The 22,180-nt window shown below is 35.7% G+C and overlaps 1 protein-coding gene across 4 annotated transcripts in view; it reads left to right on the top strand.

The window, feature by feature from the left end:
• The window catches only part of LOC125695676 (macrophage mannose receptor 1-like), a 61,942-nt gene that overhangs the window by 29,498 nt on the left and 10,264 nt on the right, over positions 1–22,180 (top strand). For all 4 annotated transcript variants that reach the window (XM_048950452.1, XM_048950451.1, XM_048950449.1 and 1 more), the window contains 15 exons: positions 2,806–2,988; positions 6,142–6,299; positions 7,656–7,769; positions 8,830–8,945; positions 10,300–10,448; positions 11,475–11,674; positions 12,153–12,277; positions 13,236–13,323; positions 14,274–14,418; positions 16,610–16,651; positions 16,771–16,934; positions 18,062–18,129; positions 18,735–18,835; positions 19,323–19,465; positions 20,213–20,327. In XM_048950452.1, coding sequence (XP_048806409.1) covers positions 2,806–2,988; positions 6,142–6,299; positions 7,656–7,769; positions 8,830–8,945; positions 10,300–10,448; positions 11,475–11,674; positions 12,153–12,277; positions 13,236–13,323; positions 14,274–14,418; positions 16,610–16,651; positions 16,771–16,934; positions 18,062–18,129; positions 18,735–18,835; positions 19,323–19,465; positions 20,213–20,327 — 1,911 coding nt within the window. The remainder of the gene's footprint in view (positions 1–2,805; positions 2,989–6,141; positions 6,300–7,655; positions 7,770–8,829; positions 8,946–10,299; positions 10,449–11,474; positions 11,675–12,152; positions 12,278–13,235; positions 13,324–14,273; positions 14,419–16,609; positions 16,652–16,770; positions 16,935–18,061; positions 18,130–18,734; positions 18,836–19,322; positions 19,466–20,212; positions 20,328–22,180) is intronic.

Genomic DNA, 22,180 nt, shown 5'->3' with positions numbered 1-22,180 from the left:
CTCAATTTCTAATGATGTAAAGGAAAACTCATGGCAGATGATGTTTTCCTGACCAGGGCTCCAGTGTCAAAATACAAATTAATTGCAAATTCATGCATGCAATTAAGTTGTGCGCTGGCTACCAAATGCAGCGGCAATATTTTAACTCTAGAAGTTACATTTAAGTTCAGAAGAGCACTATAGGACTGTGAGAGAGAACACTTTATAACAGAATGTAATCATGTACCTATAACAAAATAGAGAAAAATCTTTACAGATGTTTTATTTTTGTAGCATTTGAAGATTTTCAGGAACTCAGCAGCTGTGTGGACTTCCTTCACGAGATTTTTTTTTTTTTTTTTTTTTTCCAGCAGGGGGCCACATTATGATGTATCTTTAAGTCGTTTAGATTTTAGGGCATTGAAGCAGTTAATCTGCAACACAGCAAAATGAATTGATAAGAATCCATTAATTTCACTTGCAAAATATGCTTATTTTTAAACTTCATTTTCTAAGGAAAAGCTGGCTGGCTGCTTACCTCCACCAGGTAACTGCCAAAATAGTTTTCATCCCAATTCGACAACATAAAGTATTGAGTTTCTGAGTATTTCATAAACCCCCAGATCTGATTGGAGAATCAAATACACTTAATTTAACTGTTATGAAGGCTGTGTAAGCTCTCTCTTATCAACAGCAAAGAATGAATATGTGAGACAGAAATGTTAATTCCCTAATCATGAGAATCATTCAGCTAGTATTTTTACCTTTGTAGACACCCAAGTCAATAACTGGGAGACCTTCAGACTTCAGGAAGCCAAGCTTATAGTTTGCAGAACTATTTGGTCTGTCTAAGTCTGCTTCATTTTTTTATGTTGAACTATTCCACAGTATTCATCAACTTGGCTTTTTGATATAATGTTTTTTATACATTAATGTGATTCCCACTGTTAGATATTACTTGCTTTATTTTATTTAAGTTAGATGAAGCTCAGGATTTAGTACTTGTTTTCTTAAGGATGAAAAGTACATCACAGGGCTTTGTATTGTGTGTTTTCATTAGAAGAAGAGGGAAGCACAGAGTTAACTTTTGCTGACAGCTAGAAATGAACAACTTGAGGCTTTGTCCTACTGAGAAATCACCAGCTATGTCATTCAATACAATTTGCTCCGAAGAAATTGGACTGTCAACTTCTTCTCCAGTTTTTCTGCCTGCAACAAATTCCCTAACGTTACTGAATTTACAACCAAAAGAGTCTCCCTGCGTGCCATAGCTGATTTAGCGTTGACAGTCATGTTCATACAGCCTCCTTCGGTCTGAAAGAGATTCTTACAAAGCCACAGGGGAATAAAGACTTGTGTGATTGTCTTTGTAGTGAAGTCTGAACTGATAGTGTCTGTTCCATTTACTGTTTGCAAAAGGGTGCACTGTGTGAATTTGTTAAAGATGCATGTAAGTCTAGGTTTTTTTTTCCTAAGAGCTGCTCTCTGTCTGCTTGCTGTAGCAAAGCACTGTAAGATACACATGCTCAGAGCTAACCCCAGGCACAGTAGGAATCAGGTAGCTGCCTAAAGCATGATACTTCGACAATGGTATTTGACATCTCTGTTTCCTTTCTCTGGACAACCCCACATACCATCAGTCTGTTTTTCAACATCTCTATCTATCCCCATTCTTTCCTTCTGTGGCTGGATTGACAGGACTCTGACCATACACAGATCCTCATCCCTGGGATGGCAGAGTTCTGTTTTACTTTCTGATAACATCCTGGCACTTTTTTGAGGTGGGTCTGCAGACAAAAAAGTATGTTTATAGCTGTGCTCTGACACTGGTGCTCTGATACTAAATAACTACTAATTGTCAGCATCTTTTAGCTGAAACAGAATGCGTATTCACAAACTTGCCCTGACTAATCATGGCTTTGGATGCCTAGTTAAATGTTTTCATGAAATATAGACCACTGTCATACAGAAACATATTGCTTCTTGTTCTCTGACATGCATAAGTTTATTTTCCCAACAGAATTTCTGCAAGCTTGCTGTCCCTGTTCCGCTCTCTATATTGGTGTTTGCAAAACTGTCTAATGATTATAAATTCTCTTTGTTATACAGTTGGATGGCACTTCTTCAAAAGCTGAATTGTTTGCTGATCAGCAATGTGATTGTTGGCAGTACTTTGTTACTGTTCTAATGAATTCCTAAAAGCAATCCTTAAATGCAATAATTTACTTTGACAGAATAATTTTCTCAATTGTGCTTTTAAAAAGTATTCCTAAAAGCAGTATTTGCATTTTGGGTTCTTGCATGATCCTGTAGAATCACTTGATTTATTTATTTAATTAATTTATTTTTAATCTAGAAAATGCAGCTTGTCCATAAAGTGCTTAAAGTCTAGTGGAAAAAAGTTACCTTAGTATATAAGTTCTGTAAGCCCAGTTTCTTATCCTGTACCTAAGCATCACTGATGAAGTGAAAAGAGAGTGATAAGGAATGCTGGCATGAAATGCAGAAAAATAACAGAGCACAACTTCTTAGATTTCACAATTGAATATGCATGTGTGTGTATGAGGGTCAAAAGTGTGTTTTTGCAGTTAAATTCTTTCCATCTTTTCACAAGTTGCAAGCACTTGTTTGCAACTGTATTGCTCTTAAAGATATTTGGGGATTTTAACTTTTAATCATACTTGCCCATGGTGATCTTTTTAGATATTTTTCAACCCTGCTGTTCTTGAGGGTGAAAAAACACAATTAATTTGTTTGTTAAGCTTATGTAATTTTAAATCTTTTGTTAAGAATAGAATTCTGAAATTCTTTGTTTTTTCTTTTCAGAGACTGATGTGCCTATTATATGTCCTGACCAATGGATATCATATGCTGGTCACTGTTACATAATTCACAGGGACCCCAAAATATGGAAAGATGCTTTAACATCTTGCAGAAAGCAGGATGGGGATCTGGCTAGCATCCATAACGTTGAAGAGTACAGCTTTATTATTTCTCAGCTTGGGTACCGTGAGTATTTAATTTTATTTTTTTCTTTTTCAGTATTATATCATTTACACTAAGAAAATAAGAAGTTTAAGAGAAAAGGAGGAGGCTGTTTAAAAAATACAAATAAAAAAATGAACAATATCCTCATCACAAGATGCAGAAGGAGTTAAATTCTAAACTTTGAAAGTTGGAAAAAAAAAATAGGAGAATTAAAACTAGAGAGATTATGCTGTCATGATAAAGCTGTGATCAGTGTTGTGAATTGCATCAAACTCCCTTCTCAGGGTCTGCTTTTACCTCTTCTTGTACAGGTTAAGGCCATTTGTAATATTTTCAGAAGCTGGAAGATTTTTTTACTTTCTTTCTGCAAAGATAGCTGAGAGAAAACAATATTTGTTGGTCAGAAAACTTGGGGAAATTATGGATCCTATTACTGCCATGTCCATGTTTTTCAAGTCGTGAAATAAGAAGCTGTCTGTCTCAGTATGTGTATTAAGAGGCACCCCATCTGAAATGGGGTACTTCAGTGTTCATATACTCAGGTTCTTGCAAGTCAAATATGGCTACAGATAACCTTAGGTGAGATGCTCCTTTTGTGAGATGCAACCATGCTGATGCTGAGGCCATTTTGTAGTTGATGTTGCTTTCCATGTAAATTATTTCACATTTAGTGTCAGATACTACTATTTGATGGGTGAGACATCTTTACACCCATGTTTGCTGCATTGCAGTAACTAATCCTCTATGTGTTTTTAGTACCCTGTCAGGTAGCTTATTCTCCCTGAAAGGGCAGCAAGCTCTCTTGAGCTGCTGCGTAACAGCAGGAATAGCAATCTGAAAATAGCTGATCTGCTTTAGTTTTGTATTCTGTCCAACTCTATTGCAACTTGTGTTTGTTCTTACAATCATAAAATCATAGGATATCCCAGGTTGGAAGGAACCCACAAGTGTTATCGAGTCCAACTCCACATAGAAATACTTAAAAATTAAGACATATATCTGAGAGTGTTGTTGAACAAATTGTTCTTGAACTCTGGATCCTGTTCCAGGGCCTGACCAGGCTCTGAAAATGCTTTTCCTCATTTCCATCTTGACTGTCCCCTGATGCAGCTCTGTGCCATAGTTCTGGAGCTTCTACCAGAGAGCAGAGCTCAGCGCTGCCCCTGTGCTCCCCTGTGAGGAGCTGCAGGTGCTGTGGGACCTTCCTTGAGCCTCCTCTGCTCTGGGCTGACCAAACCCAGGGATCCCAGCTGCTCCTTTAATGCCTTATCTCATAGTCCCTTCCCTGTATTCCCAATCCTTCAGGTGGTCTCCAATAGTTTTATGACCTTCTTATATTTTGGCACCCAATCTGCACACAGCCCTCAAGGTGAGGCAGTATAAACCAGAGTAGTAGAGCATGGCATAGGGCGCAGTAAGAGTGATGTGTTGTCTTGTGAACTATGCAAACTTTTTTTCTTTGAAAAGGAATGATTAGGAAAGGTGAGATCTCTTGATGAGGCATTAGGACATTTGAAAGAATTTGAAGGAGGTTAGATGCATTTTTGACTCATTCCTTGGAAGTAAGATGTTTCAGAGGTTAAATACCTTTTCCAAAGGCCTTTTCTGGACTGATTGCATTGCACTGTTTTTTTTTAAAGTGAACATTTCTGAAAGGCATATCATTCTGAAGGAAACCAGACTTCTCACAGATGGCACAAATACTGCAACAGACTATTTAGAAAGTAATCTTTTCAGAGGAGGAAAATTGAAACTGCTGAAAATGCCTTTTAAGGCATTTGTCTCTCAGTATCAGATTGTCATTTCTCACCCCTGTGATGAGAGCACTGTGTACTGCAGTGCCTCAATAATCTTGCCTGGATCAGAACTCTTCTGCAATAAGTGCTGTGCAAACAGAGTAAAAGCCCATCTTTGCACCAGATAATTCAGTCTAGTGATAAGACTGAGCAATAAGGGGTAAGTATGAGATAAGTGTGGTCACAGTAGCAAAACTTCAGTTTTGGCATAATTGACAAAGGAGAACTTTAGAGAAGAACATGAAGAATTAAAAAGGAATGTATTGTGCATATTTACATGGAAATGCAGAATCTGATCTTGAACAAACATGGCTCAAAGCATGTCTGAGAGAGGGGGAAATAGCTAGTTGATAAAGTGGACACAAGATCCCATTTTTACATTTCATGAGCAATTTTGTTGTCAAGTTGACTGTGATCAGTATGGCTAGAGAATGTTAAGAGGAAAATTGTTCAAGAAGGGAAAACTGTGAGAACAAACTATGAGCATGAAAGATGTCTGAGTAATGTTAATTCAAAATACAGTTCTATCATGCCACCATTAATGATGGAATTAAATACATTTTATGACTCTCATAACAAATTCCCAATTGCAGTTAACAGCTACAAAGCCAGTACTATAAAGGAACGTCCTTTGATGATGATAAAGTTCAGTCATTTATCAATGCCCGATTTTTAATCTTCCATAGGATTTTATTCAGAAGTTTTTTTGCATAAGAAAACCGGATAGTGAACATTATAGTAGCAATATGGTGGAGACTTTTAAGCGCAGGTGAACAGACCTCTAAGAAACAGCAGCTGTGAAGTAAGATGCTTGATGAATTCCTACACTTTCCTTCCACATGAAGATTTACTCCACAGCGGACTGACAAAAAGTGAAACAGCAACAGGAATTGCATATTGCTCTAAAATGAAACAAAGTATAGGAACAGATGATGGGACAACTTCCAAGTGTGCTTGCTGACTGTCATTTCTAAGAGACATGCTGGGTGTCTGAGCATTAGAAGAGATGGTACTTGTACTTTCTTTCCTGTGCAAGAAGTGAAAGAGGAGTTAGGATTTTATTTAGGTGGTTAGTTGTATCTTGTTATTTATTTTATCCAAATGTTTTAAGCTGGAAAAGGAGAACAAGGCAGACTATGCTACAACATAATTCAATACAGAGAGCAGGTTTGTGCTTTTGTATGAAGCTAAACACTGCTATTGTAATGCCACTAGAGTGAGTGGCTTTTCCTGAAGACTGGAGTGAGTATGTAGAGAATGCTGTGCCTTCTACATGAAACAGGGAGCCTTAATTTTCTGTGACTTCCTTTTAGCCTTCCTGAGAGTAAGATCCTATAAATAACATAACATATAAGGACTGTTGTCAATCATGTTTTAGAGCCAGATGATGAACTTTGGATTGGGTTGAATGACCTCAAGATTCAGATGTATTTTGAATGGAGTGATGGGACACCTGTCACCTATGCCAGGTGGCTTCGTGGAGAACCCACTCATGCAAACAATAGGCAGGAGGACTGCGTTGTTATGAAGGGAAAGGTAAAGTCATGTTTAACTATTGACTTAATTATATTTTATTTATTTATTTATTTATTTTGCTGCTTCCTTGAGAAACAAGCAAGTGGTGGCTTTCCTTTTAGGTAAATCCTCCCCCAAGGTCCAGAGATTTCTGTATGCACATGTGGACTTTGGAAGAAACTTTTAATTACACTGCAAAGCACGTGAACATCTAAATCTTTTCTTTGGTCAAGTTCTGCTGAGAAGTGTGTAAATACATATTTTTTCCATGGCAGCCAGGCTATAGTGCACATAATCACTGAGCAAGCAGATTTTTAAAACCAAAAAGTTTTTGTGTATTAATGTCCTTCTTGGGCAGCTCCTATGACAGTGTTAGATGAGGATGCAGTAGATGCTTTGTCTGTATTATGGACTTAGAAGGTCAGGCATGGGAAGGTAGCTGAATGCTTAAACATTAGGGTGCCAGAGTGCAGCACTGGAACCTACAAAGAGTTCAGTTGTGAGTTGGCAAGAATAGTGACATATATAGTTACAGATAAGTACTGTGGAATGTGATTTTTCTTCTTTTTTTTTTTATTTTTATATGCAGAGACGTTGGTAGAAGATGAGTAAGCTTACAAATGAGATCTAATATCTGGATGGGTCTTAAAATAAAATTCAATGGCTAGGATCACAAAGCATTAATATTTGACTTCACTGGTGATGATGATGATGATGTATGCTAAAATGACATGCTAAAAGTGGTAACATTCAGTGCAGCCAGAGAACCCTTGATCATTGCTCAGAAGTTTCTTATGGAAAGCTGGCATGCATAATATTATAAGTAAGAACCAAAAATACCAGTTCAAGGCTGCAGAAGCTTGGCATTGTAGTGACAGGACAAAGTATAATGGTTTTAAACTAAGAGAACTAGATTTAAATTAGATTTGTTAGGAAAATATAACATGGGTGGTGAGGCAGTGGAACAGGCTGCCCAAAGAAGCTGTGGATGCCCCATCTGTGGAAGCATACAAGGCTTGGTTGGATGTAGCCCTGGGCAGAAGAAAATAGTCTTGAAGGTCCTTTCCAACCCGAACCATTCTATGATCCCCTTTCCTCCTGCATGATTATTGAATTAGTAGTTTTTGTAAAGATGTTGCATTGCTGTCACCTCAAAGGGTCCGGTTTCCAGCAAGGTTAGTAATCAGAAAAGGTGTACATCAATGTTGAATCATTCTCAGCAGGAGAAGTCAGACTGAGGTTGAAATTCTGTACTGAAGTTAGTGTAGGTTTTCTTTCCTTAAAAGCTAGGAAAAAATATCCTTAAATACTTTAACATAGAGCACATCTTTGAAACCTAAATCCCACTTGACTATGATATTCTGTTCTCATGTTCAGGATGGATTTTGGGCGGACCATTCTTGCGAAAAGAAAATTGGCTACATCTGTAAAAGGAAGCCCTTGTCAGAAGCACCTACAGGAGAGGAAACTATTGACATGGGCTGCCAGAGAGTAAGTGAAGAAAAGGTTGTTGAAGCTGAATTGGCTGCTAGGTAGGGTTAAGAAGAGAAAATACTGGATCTGGAAGGAGAGGGAGGAAAAAAAGGAGAAATGGTTTCTGCATTGTCATGATTAGAACAGCTGGCCTTCTCATTTTTATGGCAGATGGGGCAGGTGGTACAGATGAATAAATCCAGACCCTGACTCTTTGACTGTTGAAGTTCCCTTTGTTTTTCTAGAACTTGAAAGTGTACAAAACTCAAATGTGTAGCTCTTGAGTAGGCTATTATTCCTTGATTGGAGTTTAGACCTTCATAAGAAATTTTTCTTATGCAGCTGAAGAGCAGTTGCTCTTCAGCTCTGTCTGCAATTGTCTTTGTTACTGTTGGCAATAAGAATGTGTTTGTCTTCATGATATTCTCAAGGTTTTGTGTAGGTTTTAGGTGTTTGGCCATGCTCCCTACTTTGAAGAATTTGTTACAAGTTCCTAAACAAAATGTATCCACTGTGCTCCCTATGAACTGCCACTGAATTTATTCCATGTTAGATAATCTTCTTGGTGAGAAACTGAATACCAGGAGAAAATTTGTATAAATTGTTTGCTGTAACTCAGCCACTATTCCTCTGTAAGCATATTCCTGAGATAATGATATTTGGATGACAAAGCATTAGAAGAGTGTTAGTGATATTTAATAATCTATAAACTTTTCTAATCACTAGCAATCTAAAAGGACAAGCTTAAATTTGCTTTCCATGACAGTTCTCATGCTTGCACACCTATGTGCCAGGCAGAGTACTGAAAACTCACAAGAAAAACCTATCATCTCTTTTTATGAGTGGAAATCACTGATTAAAAAATCATTATAAATCAGTACTTTATAAAATCTTTCTTCTTGCCTGTTTCCACTCTGCCTTTTGCAGTTCAATTGTTCCTTTGGCTAATGGTTAGCTGACAGTGTCATGAGATTTTTTTTTTTCTTTCTTTGTCTTTTACATTTATGTTTTTATATATTTTTATAGGAACTTTATGAACACTGTAGCACATTTGATCACTTAATGCTTATTTTGACAGGGCTGGAAAAGGCATGGTTTTTATTGTTACTTCATTGGGAATACATTTGTAACATTTTCCCAAGCAAATCAAACTTGTGAAAGGCATAAAGCATATTTAGCAACTGTTCAAGACAGGTAAGTGACAACTGCTTGCATTAAGGGCCGCATGAGAATTTAGCATCTAATATCATCTGAATGTCAAAATAAAGATTTTGATATGGATGAAAATCTTGCTTGAGAGGACAGCTAAATAAACATACAAAACTTGTAAAAGATTTTGCATACATATTCAAATCTATGAATTCAGTTCATAGTAAAAATAGTCAATGGATATGAAATAATTTTTTGCCATTGAAAGCCAAGGAAAACATAGAGTTTTGTTTTTCTTTAATTGTAGTGGTTTGAGGATAAGTTTACTTGAGTGTGGGAGTAAGAGCACAGAATTCAATTTTAAATAATCAAGTGAAGAGATTTAAGTGAATTCCTCTTGAAAGGTAACTGAAATGAGGAAGAGGAGCTCGATGTCAAATATCAGTTCTTTTCAGAATTGAACTACTTACTCAAAGTTTAAATAAGAATCCAAATGAGGATAGAAGTGCTTGGTACTTTAAAACATCACAATTCCATGAGGGTTCAATGTGTGCTAAGTTTCTGAGCAGCTGATACACATTATTGAATACAGCATATTTCAAAAATGAAAGAGTTAAGAAATAAAGGCTGGTGTGCCTGCAGTTGACTCCACGTCTTACACTTTCTCTGATTTCTTTCATTATAATTTGAATAGGTATGTTTCAGCATGAAAACTGTTTCATGGATAGTAACCCTGAAAATGCAGGTTGAACTGCAGCTGTGATAAAAAATAGTGAAGCAATGTGGTCTTTGGACTATATCTTGTTACAAGAGAGACTTTTTTTTTACATTAGCTCTGATTTTCCAAAGGCTTTTTATTTAAACACAGTAATGAACTATGACAGCTTTACCTCTGAGTAGGTTTGTTTCCCAAACATAAAAGTTCATGTATGATCACTGGATCTGATTTGCAGTTTTCCTTAGTTTAACAGTTTGTTATTGTCATACTTCAGCCTTGACTTTAGTGTATTTCTGTAATAGTGCTGAGGCCTTTTGTGGTTTTTGGGTTTGCCTGTAACAAGAAGTTATTAAAATAGAAGGGTACCTTTGAAATAGAAGGGTATCTTTGAAATACAGTGGTATTACAATTAAGTCCTGTCTTGTTCCTTCATTTCCATATCCTCTCCAATTTCATATCAATTCACCATTATACCACTTTCTATACTGGACTGGAAGAGAAGACAGAATACTTTGGTATTCAAGCTTACAAACTAAATATTATGTTTTGGTTTGTTCATGCAAATCCCTCCATGTCATTCTTTTAAGAAAGTACAAAGGTAGTTCTGAGAAAATAAACTATTTACAGCTTTAAAAAATGAATCCAGTGGTATTAATTTAACAGTTGTATTCTTTTGAACAGATATGAACAAGCCTATCTGACTAGCCTGGTTGGGCTGAAAACAGAAAGATACTTTTGGATTGGACTTTCAGATGTAGAAGAAAAGGGAACTTTCAAGTGGGCTAATGGCGAATATGTCTTATTTACACACTGGAATTCTGAAATGCCTGGTAGCTATGACTCTATGCTTTCTAATGAATGCAGTGGCCAGAATATATCGCTCACCAATTGCATTTTTTATTTCAGTCCTTAGTCCCTGTCTAATGGCACAATGACCAATTGCTCTCAGATATGTCTGCTCTCTCAAGCATGCTGTGCTGGTGCTAACTTGCTGCATGCACTCAGGCTTTTAATCTGAGTGTGAAAGAAACTTCAAAGCTCTGTCAAGTTTCTGATTTCCCGTCATTCTGCATGTTCTACTCCAGAAGATCATTCTCTTCAGACATATTGTGCCTTGCTCAAAAATCCTGACTGTTCAGCCATATCTCATAGTGCGTTTGCTAAGTGCATGTTTTGAGTTGTGGGAAATCACAGCACACATAAAGCACCTGTCTTAGAGAAAACAAGGTTGTAGGAAAGGACAAGAGGAAGGTTTGTGTTTAGTTTTTTTTCACTTAATATCTTTCCTTGATGAATTGTACGTATGTGTATATATGGGAAACCTTTTTACGTCTGACATGGTCACATCAGAAGGAAGATAATCTCCTGCCTTCAAGATTCTGATGTGTTATATCAGGCTTCTGGGAGGTTGTCTGATCCTCTTCAATTGCAGTGTCTTAAATTCTGATTTAAATGTGTCACATGGAGTGGTAAGGCTGAGTAGACTAAGACAGCAGCAAGCCTATATATAGTGAGCTCATTTTATTAAATTATAGTCAAATCAGACAAATTTGGGAAAACTGCTCTTATCACGTCTTCTGTTTTAGGGAAGAATTGGTTGAATTGCATGATGGTGCTAGAGTCAGCCACTGGAACTTGATGTGATTTGATGTAAGGCACATCAAGTATCTCAGATATCTGAGATACTTGATACATATGGGTGAAGCACATTTTTGCCTCTTTCTCCATGAGTTAGAAAAATGTTTGACTCTGTTCAAGCAAATACTTTGGTTTCTAGCAGGATAGAATATGAAGTTTTCCACAATTCTCAGTGACCCCCTGAAATGTTGCCTTTATGTGTTCCTGTTTTCAACCAGGAAGAAAGCCAGGCTGTGTTGCTATGAGAACTGGAACTGCAGGTGGATTATGGGATGTAATAAAATGTGAGGAAAAGGCAAAATTCCTATGTAAAATGTGGGCAGAGGGAGTAACACCTCCACCTGTTCCTACAACAACTCCTGTTCCCAGTTGCCCAGAAGGTTGGGACTCAAACAATCGTATTAGCTTTTGTTTCAAAGTAAGTTGTTGCTTCATTCTCAATTACGATGTTTCTGTTTGGTGCACCTGCATGCAATAAAAATTGGTGTACAATAGTCTTGCTGTTTCATCAGCTTATTCACAGATTATATGTTCAGGTCCTGTCCCCGTTTATTGAAGTATTTGTCATTTTCTTTACTTTTTTAAAGTCTGATCTTGAGGTCTGATTTTTCTGAGCTTAATTTTCCATCCTTGTTCTATTAAAAGTGTCTTTCTCCTGTCAGTTTGCAGCAGTTATTGCTGTCAGCAATGCAGTCTGCCAGCTTGCCTCAAAGATGCTCATTTGAAACCTGTTTTTCAAACAGGTGAACACTAACTGACCTTATTATAATTTGTAATTGTAATTTTCTGTAATCCCCATAGAGTAAGTTAATTTTAAGTGAATTGGTTTTGAATATCTTGATCATGTAATCTATTTATGGTCTATTATACCTGATGGTAAAATATGCTGTCTTTAGCCTTTTTCAAAAGGAGAGCAAAAGAAAACATGGCTTGAATCTCAAGAGTTTTGTCGAACTATAGGAGGAGATCTTGCCTCCATTAATGGTAAAGAAGAGCAGTATGTGATATGGCGTTCTATTGCGTGAGTATCTGTAATGTCATCATCTGTTCACTGCAATTATCCTTTTGATCTTTCTGAAATATTTCATTTTGAAATTACTACACATGACAATTTGTTTAACATAAGCAAATGTACAAATAGGAAAACTGTCAAGATATAAATCTAGTCAGTGTTTTGGTTCATTTTAAGAACTAATCAGAAAAGAGCCAACTTCAGATTCTTTTTTTTTTTTTTCCCTACACAGGGTATGTAAATACAGTTAGTAGATCCTTGAACTGTAATAAGGAAGTGAGAGATTTGATCATACTCTGAATGTGATCAAATACTATTAGAAAGATAACACTTGTAATATGACATGAATGGAGGGAGCTCAGTGAACAAATATGTACCTGTCTAACTGGAAAGCAAGAAACCTGAAACCTGGCAGACTTGCAAAATGCAGCAGACCTTCAAGTAAGAGGTCTCAGATCAGTCAAGGAAGCAGTCTCTGCATTACTATGTATTGGTTCAATAAATTCTGATTAATCAGTAAAGCGTATCTGCTTGAAGACAACAAGTAGCTAAGGTACTATTTTTTAATGTGATTCTGCTGCAGCAAGTAATTTTGTGTTTGGAAACACTACATGCCTTTAAAGGGAAAACAGAGAAATAGTAGGTACTGGAGTGTTGTAGAAAAGTAGTAAGACTCCTTATTAGATTTTCAGGAGTTGGATTGGATCTGGACACATTCTGTATAAGACAATGTTTCAGACTGACTTGAGTTAATGTGTAGTGCTAAAAGCTAGAAATGTTGAATTTTACCAGTTGTCCTCTCCACTTTTTATTTCTTATAGTTTTAAGAATTATTTGTATAGAGGCTTATGAACTGTTGTGAATGCTAGCTTATAAAAATATTGTAATGCCCTTATTAGTTTTGTTTTTATGTTTAAGCTCTTTATAAATTGAATATTTATTATTTTTCTTCTTTTGTTTTGTTTAGAAACAATGGTTTTTACCACCAGCATTTCTGGATGGGCTTGTATTACTTGAATCCTGATGATGGCTTTGTCTGGAGTGATGGATCTCCGGTCAGTGGTTTAATTCTTCACAGCTCTTATTTTCCATTCCCTGTGTTTCTCAAGTGCGTGGTGTAAATGTCTGTGTACAGTTTTATGTTTAACCATAACACTCTGCTCTGTCATGTTCACTTTAGGAATCTTATGACTAGCAATTTCATGGCTGAATTTTATGTCTAAACCATACTGATTTTTTAATTAGAAGAAAAAAATATATATTTAAATCAATGAGAAAGTTGAATTCATGGAGATTAAAAAAAGTATGTTCTTATGAATGAAAGTTTGTTTTGAAAAAAATAACCTATCATTAGTATTTCTGTTCTTTTCAAATTACATCTTCATCTGAAGTGGCCTACATTCACTGGAGCTGAAGGCAATTGTGGCTTGTCTGTACGTTAGACTAAGATGTTAAACTGTGGAAGCAAAATTGGTTCTGCAGATGTGGGTGTATTTAATATGAAGTTGGTAAATATATATATAAAATATATATATATATATATATAAATATATATATAAATATATATATTGGTAAAAGTCTACATACAGAAAACTGAAATTAGAATTTAAACAGGAAAATTAGAGTAGAAGTTTTTATTAGATAAATGGCAACACTTTTGTGTTTCTCTGTAATGTCCTATTATTTTACTCAGAGGATATTTACTTAATTTAGCAACATATGGCATTCACCATCATTGTCATTAGATGAGTTTAATAGAATTTATGTCCTTAAAAAAAATCAGTATTCTTCCAAGTTTGATAAGTAACAACAGTTACTTAAATTGTGGTCCAAAAATAAATCTGGAATGTCAGTATTTGCAGGGGGAAGCTGTTTTTCTCTTACCTCAGTTTTTCTACTGGCAGTATAAACAGATCTTATGCCTGTGTTTTGATACAGCCTCTTCCTTTTCTCCATTATTATTGTACTGTATTACAGGATCCTCACAAAACCTTTTCTATCATAGGTGAGGTATGAGAACTGGGGCTTTGGGGAACCCAATAATTACCAAGGAATTGAACTCTGTGCAGAGATCAGTGGTGATTCAAGCATGCTTTGGAATGACAGGCACTGTGATTATCTATATGGATGGATCTGCCAGATAAGAAAAGGTACTGTTGCATCCTTCTCTGTTTTGTGAGAATAAGAAAAGAATCTGTTTGGGTTTTTTTTTTTTCCCTTAACTTTAAAAACAAAAAAATTAAAAACCTGTTGACCATAATGGTTCTCTGTGAAAGCTGAAATGTGAAGGTTGCATAAGGATTTACCTGTCTTTGATGCATCCAAAGATACAGAAACAATGGTGCCCTGTTGGGGCTTCTTGCTGTTCTTTCTCTATGATTTCAGAAAGATAAATGTGATTCCTCAAAACTGGGAGATGTTACTTTGAGTATTCAAATTCACTTCTTATTTCATGCTTTCTTCAGTAAATGCTACTTTTTTTTTTTTTTTTTTTCCTCTGAGTTGAGCTTCAGCTTGTAAGAAAATAGTTTACAGTACTTGAAGCTTTGTGAGTGAAAACTCCTTTATTTGGCATAGGTACTATTTGATAAACGAATGTAATCTATAATTGCAAGATGTAGCCTGATTTGGGGATAATTTGTTTTGCATTGACTAAGTTATATATTCATTAGTTGTTTGTCACAAAGTACTCTTGAATTCTAAGTTTATTATCTGAAAACATCAAGACAAAAAATTTTGGGGGGAAATTATCTGCTCCACAAACAACACGTGTAAGTACCTTTGAGAATTCTGGAAAGTGCTTAGTTAAGCTTTTTGCCACAGTCATAAGTTGGGAGGGCAAGGAGCAAAACAAGGATGTCTTATTTGTAATTATCAGATTATTGACAGTAAGCTACCAAATCTACTGTGTGTTGGTAAAAGGATTACTTGGGCATTGAATTTTTTATTAATATAATCTCAATATAAATTTTATGTTGTTTTTTATACTATATATATAACATATATAATATATATTATATTATATATTAAATATAATATATATATATAATATTTATTTTTTATATTACTATTTTATAAATAATCTCAATATAAATGAGATTATTTGTAGTACAAACAAAGTTGATAAACCTGTAGAGAGATGTCCTGTTTTAGAAATTGTTTTTCTGTGATAATAATGATGTCACGAATCTATCTCTGTTGTGCCATAACCAAATCAAACAGGGATATACTGTAACCTGAAATATTATTTTTAGGACAGACCAGTTAATTTCTTGGAAGTATATATTTTCCAGTCAGATTTTCTCTGTGGAGATTTTTAAGATCTCAGTGTAAGCTCTTTCTGTTCTGAGAGAACAACCTGGTCGATGAAAAGCTGGACATGGGTCAGCTTTGCAGTCTGGAAGGCCAACTGTATCCTGAGCTGCTTCAGAAGGGAGGTGGCAGCAGAGTGAGGGAATTGATTGTCCTCTTCTGCTCTGCTCTTGTGAGGCCCCATTTCGAGTATTGCATCCAGGCCTGGGGTCCCCAGCGCAAGGAGGGCAGAACTGTTGGAGCAGGAATAGAGGAGAGTCAAGAAAATGATCAGGGCGCTGGAGCACCTCTCCTGTGAAGAAAGGTTGAGGGAACTGAGCTTGTTCAGCCTGGAGAAGAGAAAGCTCCAGGGAGATCTCATTGCAGCCTTCCAGTATTTAAAAGGAGCTTATAAACAGGAGGGAGACAGACCTGTTACAGTCTGATAGTGATAGGACAAGGATGTATGGTTTTAAACTGAAAGAGGAGATATTTAGATTAGATATTAGGAGGAAATTTTTTACTCAGAAGGTGATGAAGCACTGTGACAGGCTGCCCAGAGGAACTGTGTGTGCTCCATCCATGGAGGCATTGAAGGCTGGGGCTCTGGGCAGCCTGGTCTGATTCATGGTAACCCTACCCACAACAGGGGGTTGAAGCTAGATGATCTTTAAAGTTTCTTCCCACCTAAGCTGTTCTATGATTCCTGCTAAAAAAGGTGGGAGAAACAGGACAGTCTTAATAGCAAGAATGCCCTGAGACATAAGATTTTCAACATTTAGGGAATATCAAATACGATCATTTAATTTAGGCAAATATCATGATATTATAAAGTGCCTTGCATATTAGGAATAGTTTATATTTAGAGCATCAGGGAACAGGAGTTTTTATTTAAAATTGGCCAAAAATAAGAGATTTAGACCATTTAGTTCCTTCTAGTTTTTGGTATTAAATCCATGGCTAGCATAAAATTCAACGTTAAGAGGCATGCCTATCGCTCATGGTAAACATTTTCTCTTACTGTTATATTAAATTCCTTTTTTTTTACAGGTGCAAGTTTAAAGCCCGAACCAACAGAATCTCCTGTACCCAGTAAGTGTTCTTGCTTTTGCTATAGTGTATGTGTGTTTAAGCATGTTTTTAAAATTGTACTAATGAGAATATCTTGTACCTTAGTAACAGTATAGTTAGCTTACTTATTTATCTTGCAGAGTATGTGACTACTGAGGATGGGTGGATTATAAATGAAGACAGACATTATTATTTCAGCACGGAGAGTGTTCCAATGGAAAAAGGTCGAGAGTTTTGCAAACAGAACTTTGGAGATCTGGCAGTCATTGAGAGTGAAACTGAAAGAAAGTTCCTCTGGCGATATGTAAGGAAAATTAATTAATACTATGCAATAATCATCCAGAGGAAATGAGTGTGTTCACAAGTCCTGTTCAATCTGTTATTCTCCTTACAAGTTTTATAACAGTGGAGTCAGTGAAACTGCAGTAGCATTAAGCTAGATGAAAATGTATGATAAATCCAAGTGTGTTTTTTTTTTTTTTTTTTAAGATTGCTTCTTATCAGAGACAGGGCCTTTTTGTGTAAATAAGTACAGTAAGCATTAAATAAATTCTTATTTGCTTTTAAATTATACCATGTGGCAGTTAGAACACATTATCATAGAATTATAGAATCATAGGATATTGCAAGTTGGAAGGGGCCCACAAAGATCATTGATTCCATTGTATCTATCTGCAACTGCTAATGTCTTAATGCTTAGTTTTAATTAATTTTTGGCTTTGTTTTAGCAAGAACCATTGTAATCTTGAGCTACAATTTGCTAGGGCAAGTGAGTTAACTGAAAGATGATGGATGAAACATTTGAAGTAGTAAATCAAAATAGGTATTTGTTTACACACAACTCTCTGAACATTAGCTTTTGAATTTGTCAGTGTGTCTGAGATGTAGTCTATCTAGCAACCTCTTTTTGGTCAGGGAGGCAGAAGGACAAAATTGTCCTATGGAACATAATTAGGGGTGAAGTACTTGAGTGGCAGACTATGAGCAAAGAGCTTTTAGATGATGTTTCCTTGGTGACTGAAAGTTAGTTGCCTGATTTCTGTCTTCACCTTCTTTAAGTCAGTAGTCTAGAAATCAGATTTGATCTACTTGAAGCCTTCCCTGATCTTGCTGAAGGACGTCAGTGAGTTGACATGAGCCTATATTGACAACCAAGTTGTAGGAGGGTTTGTTTCTTGCAGTGTTTGTAGATGATGTCTGCCATAGAGGCTCTTCAAGAATTGAGAATTTCACTGACTTTCAAGACTGTAAAAAGTGATAATATAGTAAGCAAATTTTTTGGTCAGTGGTGAAGTGGCTGCTTTAAGTTTGCTGTTGTAGCTAGAAGATATAGCAATTTGTATTCCCTGTGAATAAATAATATATTACTCATTATTAATGATTTTGTGATAAGTGGAGTAAGCATATACAATATTAACTATTATATTCTAGATCTTGAAAAATGGCAAGGAGGAAGCATATTTCATTGGTTTGCAACTGAGTGTTGATCAAAGGACAAGGTAGGTGAATGTGAACCATCATGGTTGCATTTGTTGAGCAGAGAAAAAATTGTGAAGTGCTTGAATGAAATTGTATCCTGTCAAAGTGCATGAAAATGTTTTTAAGTTTCACTCAGTATTTCCAGGGATTAGTATTTCATGCTTGATGGTTTTTAATTGCAAATGTGTATGCTGTCCTAAATTTGTTACAATTTTTCATCTGCATAGTAGAATGATCAAGCATTTTGCTTGTGTTACGACTAAAATCGCTTATCTGTGTAACAGGTAAAGTGAATGCATGACTTAGGGAAAATGGTGAGTGTATGTACTATCTCATTTTGAAATGATGTCCAGCTTTCATGTTGGCCTGGATGGATATTTTGGGTATTGTCCTATCAGCTGTAGAAATGTCTGCTTGTATAAATCAAAAGTAAGCACACATACTATGTTTATGCAAGGAGAATAGTTCTAATGCAGTTGGCAGCGAGACAAACCAGTCAAAAAACCTTGTACACATTAGACTGTGAATGGCTGTACTAAAGATACTGCAAAATGACATTTTTTTTTAATATGAAATAAATCCTACTAATATTAAAGAAGTGATTTGTTGGATTATTTTTCTTAAGCTGGATGGATGGCACACCAGTGAATTATTTGGCATGGGCACCACATGAACCTAACTTTGCAAATAATGATGAAAACTGTGTAGTCATGTATAAAAATTTAGGTGAGTTCTGTATGTTTGCTGTTAAATTTCTTTATTTATGTGCTTGTGTCCCAAATTTTTTCCTCTGAGAGGCACCCATTCTCTCTCTCTTTTTTTTGTTTTTCTTTGTTTGCTGTTGTGTATTGTTGCAAAAGACCACAGTATTATAGTTTGGACTTAACATTTCTCAGTTCCTATGTTTATCTTAAATATAACATGGGGAAGCTCAGATAGAAGTTTGTGGTTATGATTGCTATGCAACTGTTTTATATTTTTAAATGAAAATGACTTACTGTGTCACTATAGAACTCGTTTCTACATTGCTTTCAATGTTCATGACAGCATGTCGAAAGTGCCATATTTATCCTAGATTTTGATATAGAATGATAATAAACTGAGGACTTTGGATTTGATCTTTCACCTTTGTTTCAGAATGAGTGTAAATTATTTTGATCTAACTAATTCTGGATGTGGCAACATACAGTCCCCCTTTTTATCTCACATTTAGGATTTTGGAATGATATAAATTGTGGTTATCCAAATCCCTACATATGTGAAAGGCACAACAGTTCCATTAATTCCACACTTCCTCCAACAACATTTTCAACTCCAAGAGGATGTAATCCAACTTGGCTTTCCTTTCAGAATAAGGTACTGTAACAAATGCAGAGCATGTTGGATGTTTGGCAAAGCATTAAATAAAAGGAAAGAGATTATTTAATAATGTTGTTTCTTATTGCAGTAACATTGTTATTTTTTTCCAGAGAGCTGGTTGATGTCTACGTGTTTTTCTTTGTTTGTCCATTCACTATTTTGCTTTTTGACACTTCATTAGAAGTGATGTATAAACATATTTAGTTGCAGTTTATGTAAGTCATTATTTAGTCTTCTCTTCAAGCCTTTTTTAGTGCATTTCCTAAAGAATTTAGATGTAATTCTTGGAGTATTGACACTTTGGTCATACATTTTAACCAAATTATAATGCTCTTTCAGTAATGAATATATTTTGCCTTTCTTGACTGTAGAACTGTGGAAAGTTTTGTTGAGTCAAATTATATAAAAAAAATAAAAATACAAACAAACTAGTGGATTAATGTTGGTCTTGTAGGGCTGTCAATATTAGTTGTCTGTCATTAAAAGTCAGGTTTTGCTTATTTTCTACTGATTTCAAATGAAATCTAGTATGCGTCTTGTTTAGGAGAATGTTTTCTTGAAACTTTACATTTTACCTAGAGAATGGACCAAATTCAAAAGTTCATTTTGAGCAGAATGTGTTTTGTCCCAGGTAAATCTGTTATTTCACCACATTTTCTCCTTCCTGCTTTGCTTGAAACAATGTTCAATCTGTAAGTGATGTTGGAGTAAAGGTAATAAATGGAGGATTTGTTCACGTTTTAGTGTTACAAAATATTTGGATCTTCAGAAGATGAACGTGTCACTTGGCATGCCGCACGAACAGCTTGCATGAATTTAGGAGGAAACCTGGCTGCTATCCCTAATGAACAAGTGCAAGGTACTGCAAATAGTTCTATATCAACCAAGATGAGATGACATTTAGTTTTTACAGATGGTTGTATTTGTGTAAACATGGACAATGTTTGAATGATTTCTTTGCATCTGATTTTGGTTCCACAACATACAATACTTAGAAGTTTACAGTGAAATCTGCACCTGAATCTACCAAATTCTACTGCTGGCTTAGAGATGCATGCATATTATCTTGGTGACCTAAGTAGTGCTTTTTCTGCCTGCACATGATGCCAGCTGGATTCAGCAAGTTTCATTCCAAGTGATGTAGTTTCACTAGTTGGTGTTAACTCACTGCAATGCCTTTGGGCTTAAAACTTGCTGTCTCTGGGCAGTTTGGGGCACAGGTTTGACTGATCATACACCTAGCCATTACTCACTTCATAGTTGCATCATTCTTTTCACTAGAGAAGCTTGTTTTAATGATTACAAGAATCACATCGTTGATTGGGTAAGTGGGCAGATATCCCATGCTTGAATAAAAATGATGCATTAAATTAGGAGAGATTTTGATAGATGTTAATAACTTCTCTTTTTAGAAATACTGTTTTAAACTACACTGAGAAATAGATACTGCATAATGCATACTATTTGTGAACTCAAAAGATCTGAAAAATTATATTTTGTAAAACAAGTTGCACTTTGAGCAGTTAACTAGTTTAACTAGTTAATTAGATAAAATGTTAGATTGCTAACATGAACTTAGCACTACTTAATTTTTTCCACACTTGAAGAGATGAAGAGTCAAACTTTCACAGACTTATTGAGCATGATTAAATTCTTTTCTAACATAAAACTACAGTTTCTCAGATGACTCATGCAGGGCTTGAATTCTGGGAAAGAATGAAATGACCAATAAAACTACAAATGACCAACTAAACTATTGTTACTGCTGATAGTGTAGGTATAAAGACTTGAGTTCTTGTTACAGTTTCTTGCAGAGCAGAATGCTAACATTAGACATGGAAATTTATAGGTCTTACTCTTGGAAATGTTAAGTAAGTTGCATTCATTTTAAAAGACTGAAAGAAGATGTGTGGGTAGAGTAGACAAATTTATCTATTTTTAGAGAAGAATGAGCTCATAATGTTGACTAGCAATTGGCAAAAGGCATCATAATTTTATTTTAGCAATTTTATTTTAGCAAACTCTTTGGTTTACTGTGGTCTAGTGGGCTGATGAATGCCAGCTGACCTAGCCTGCTCTGTTTTTCATCTACCCATACTAGCTAGGATGAACAAGCACCTTCTTGGAATTTGCAAAGCTGTGGTAATTGCTCTTCTAAGACTCATTTTAAAGCATCTCTCTCATACATTCTGTTGCTTACTATGGCAGTTCAGGCTACTTACTACACTTTCTCCAGTGAGGAAACAGTTCTGCTATTATAAATGCAGCTGAATGAGTGGTTGATGCTCAGTTGTGTTGTCTCTATGATGCCACAATAACATAACCACTCTGGTGGGATTATAAAAAATGTATATAATCTACACCACTTCATATTTCTAAATCAGTTGTAGAATTGAGATTCAAAAATGTTTTGAGACCCTATAAAACTATTCCTGTCATGCTTTTGGAATTCATCCCACTGCAAGGTTAGTTGTTTAGCTCGAGTATGTTGCAACAGGTATATATGTTGGTTATCTGTTAAATTCAAAAGTCACCTCCTTTTTATCGTATCTATTTGTCTTGCCAGTAATAAACTGTTCTTTATTTCAGTAAAATACTTAATATCACCAGATGCCATTAATGACAATGAGGTCTGACACCTAGGTTCAATCACCCTTCATGGAAAATATTTCTTGTTTTCTTTCTCTCTTTTTCTTTTTTTTTAATTATTAT

Source organism: Lagopus muta, chromosome 7 (assembly GCF_023343835.1).
Source record: "Lagopus muta isolate bLagMut1 chromosome 7, bLagMut1 primary, whole genome shotgun sequence".
NCBI classification, from domain to species: Eukaryota; Metazoa; Chordata; class Aves; order Galliformes; family Phasianidae; genus Lagopus; species Lagopus muta.
Note: the sequence above shows the minus strand (reverse complement) of the source record. Positions and strands in the feature narration are given on the sequence as shown.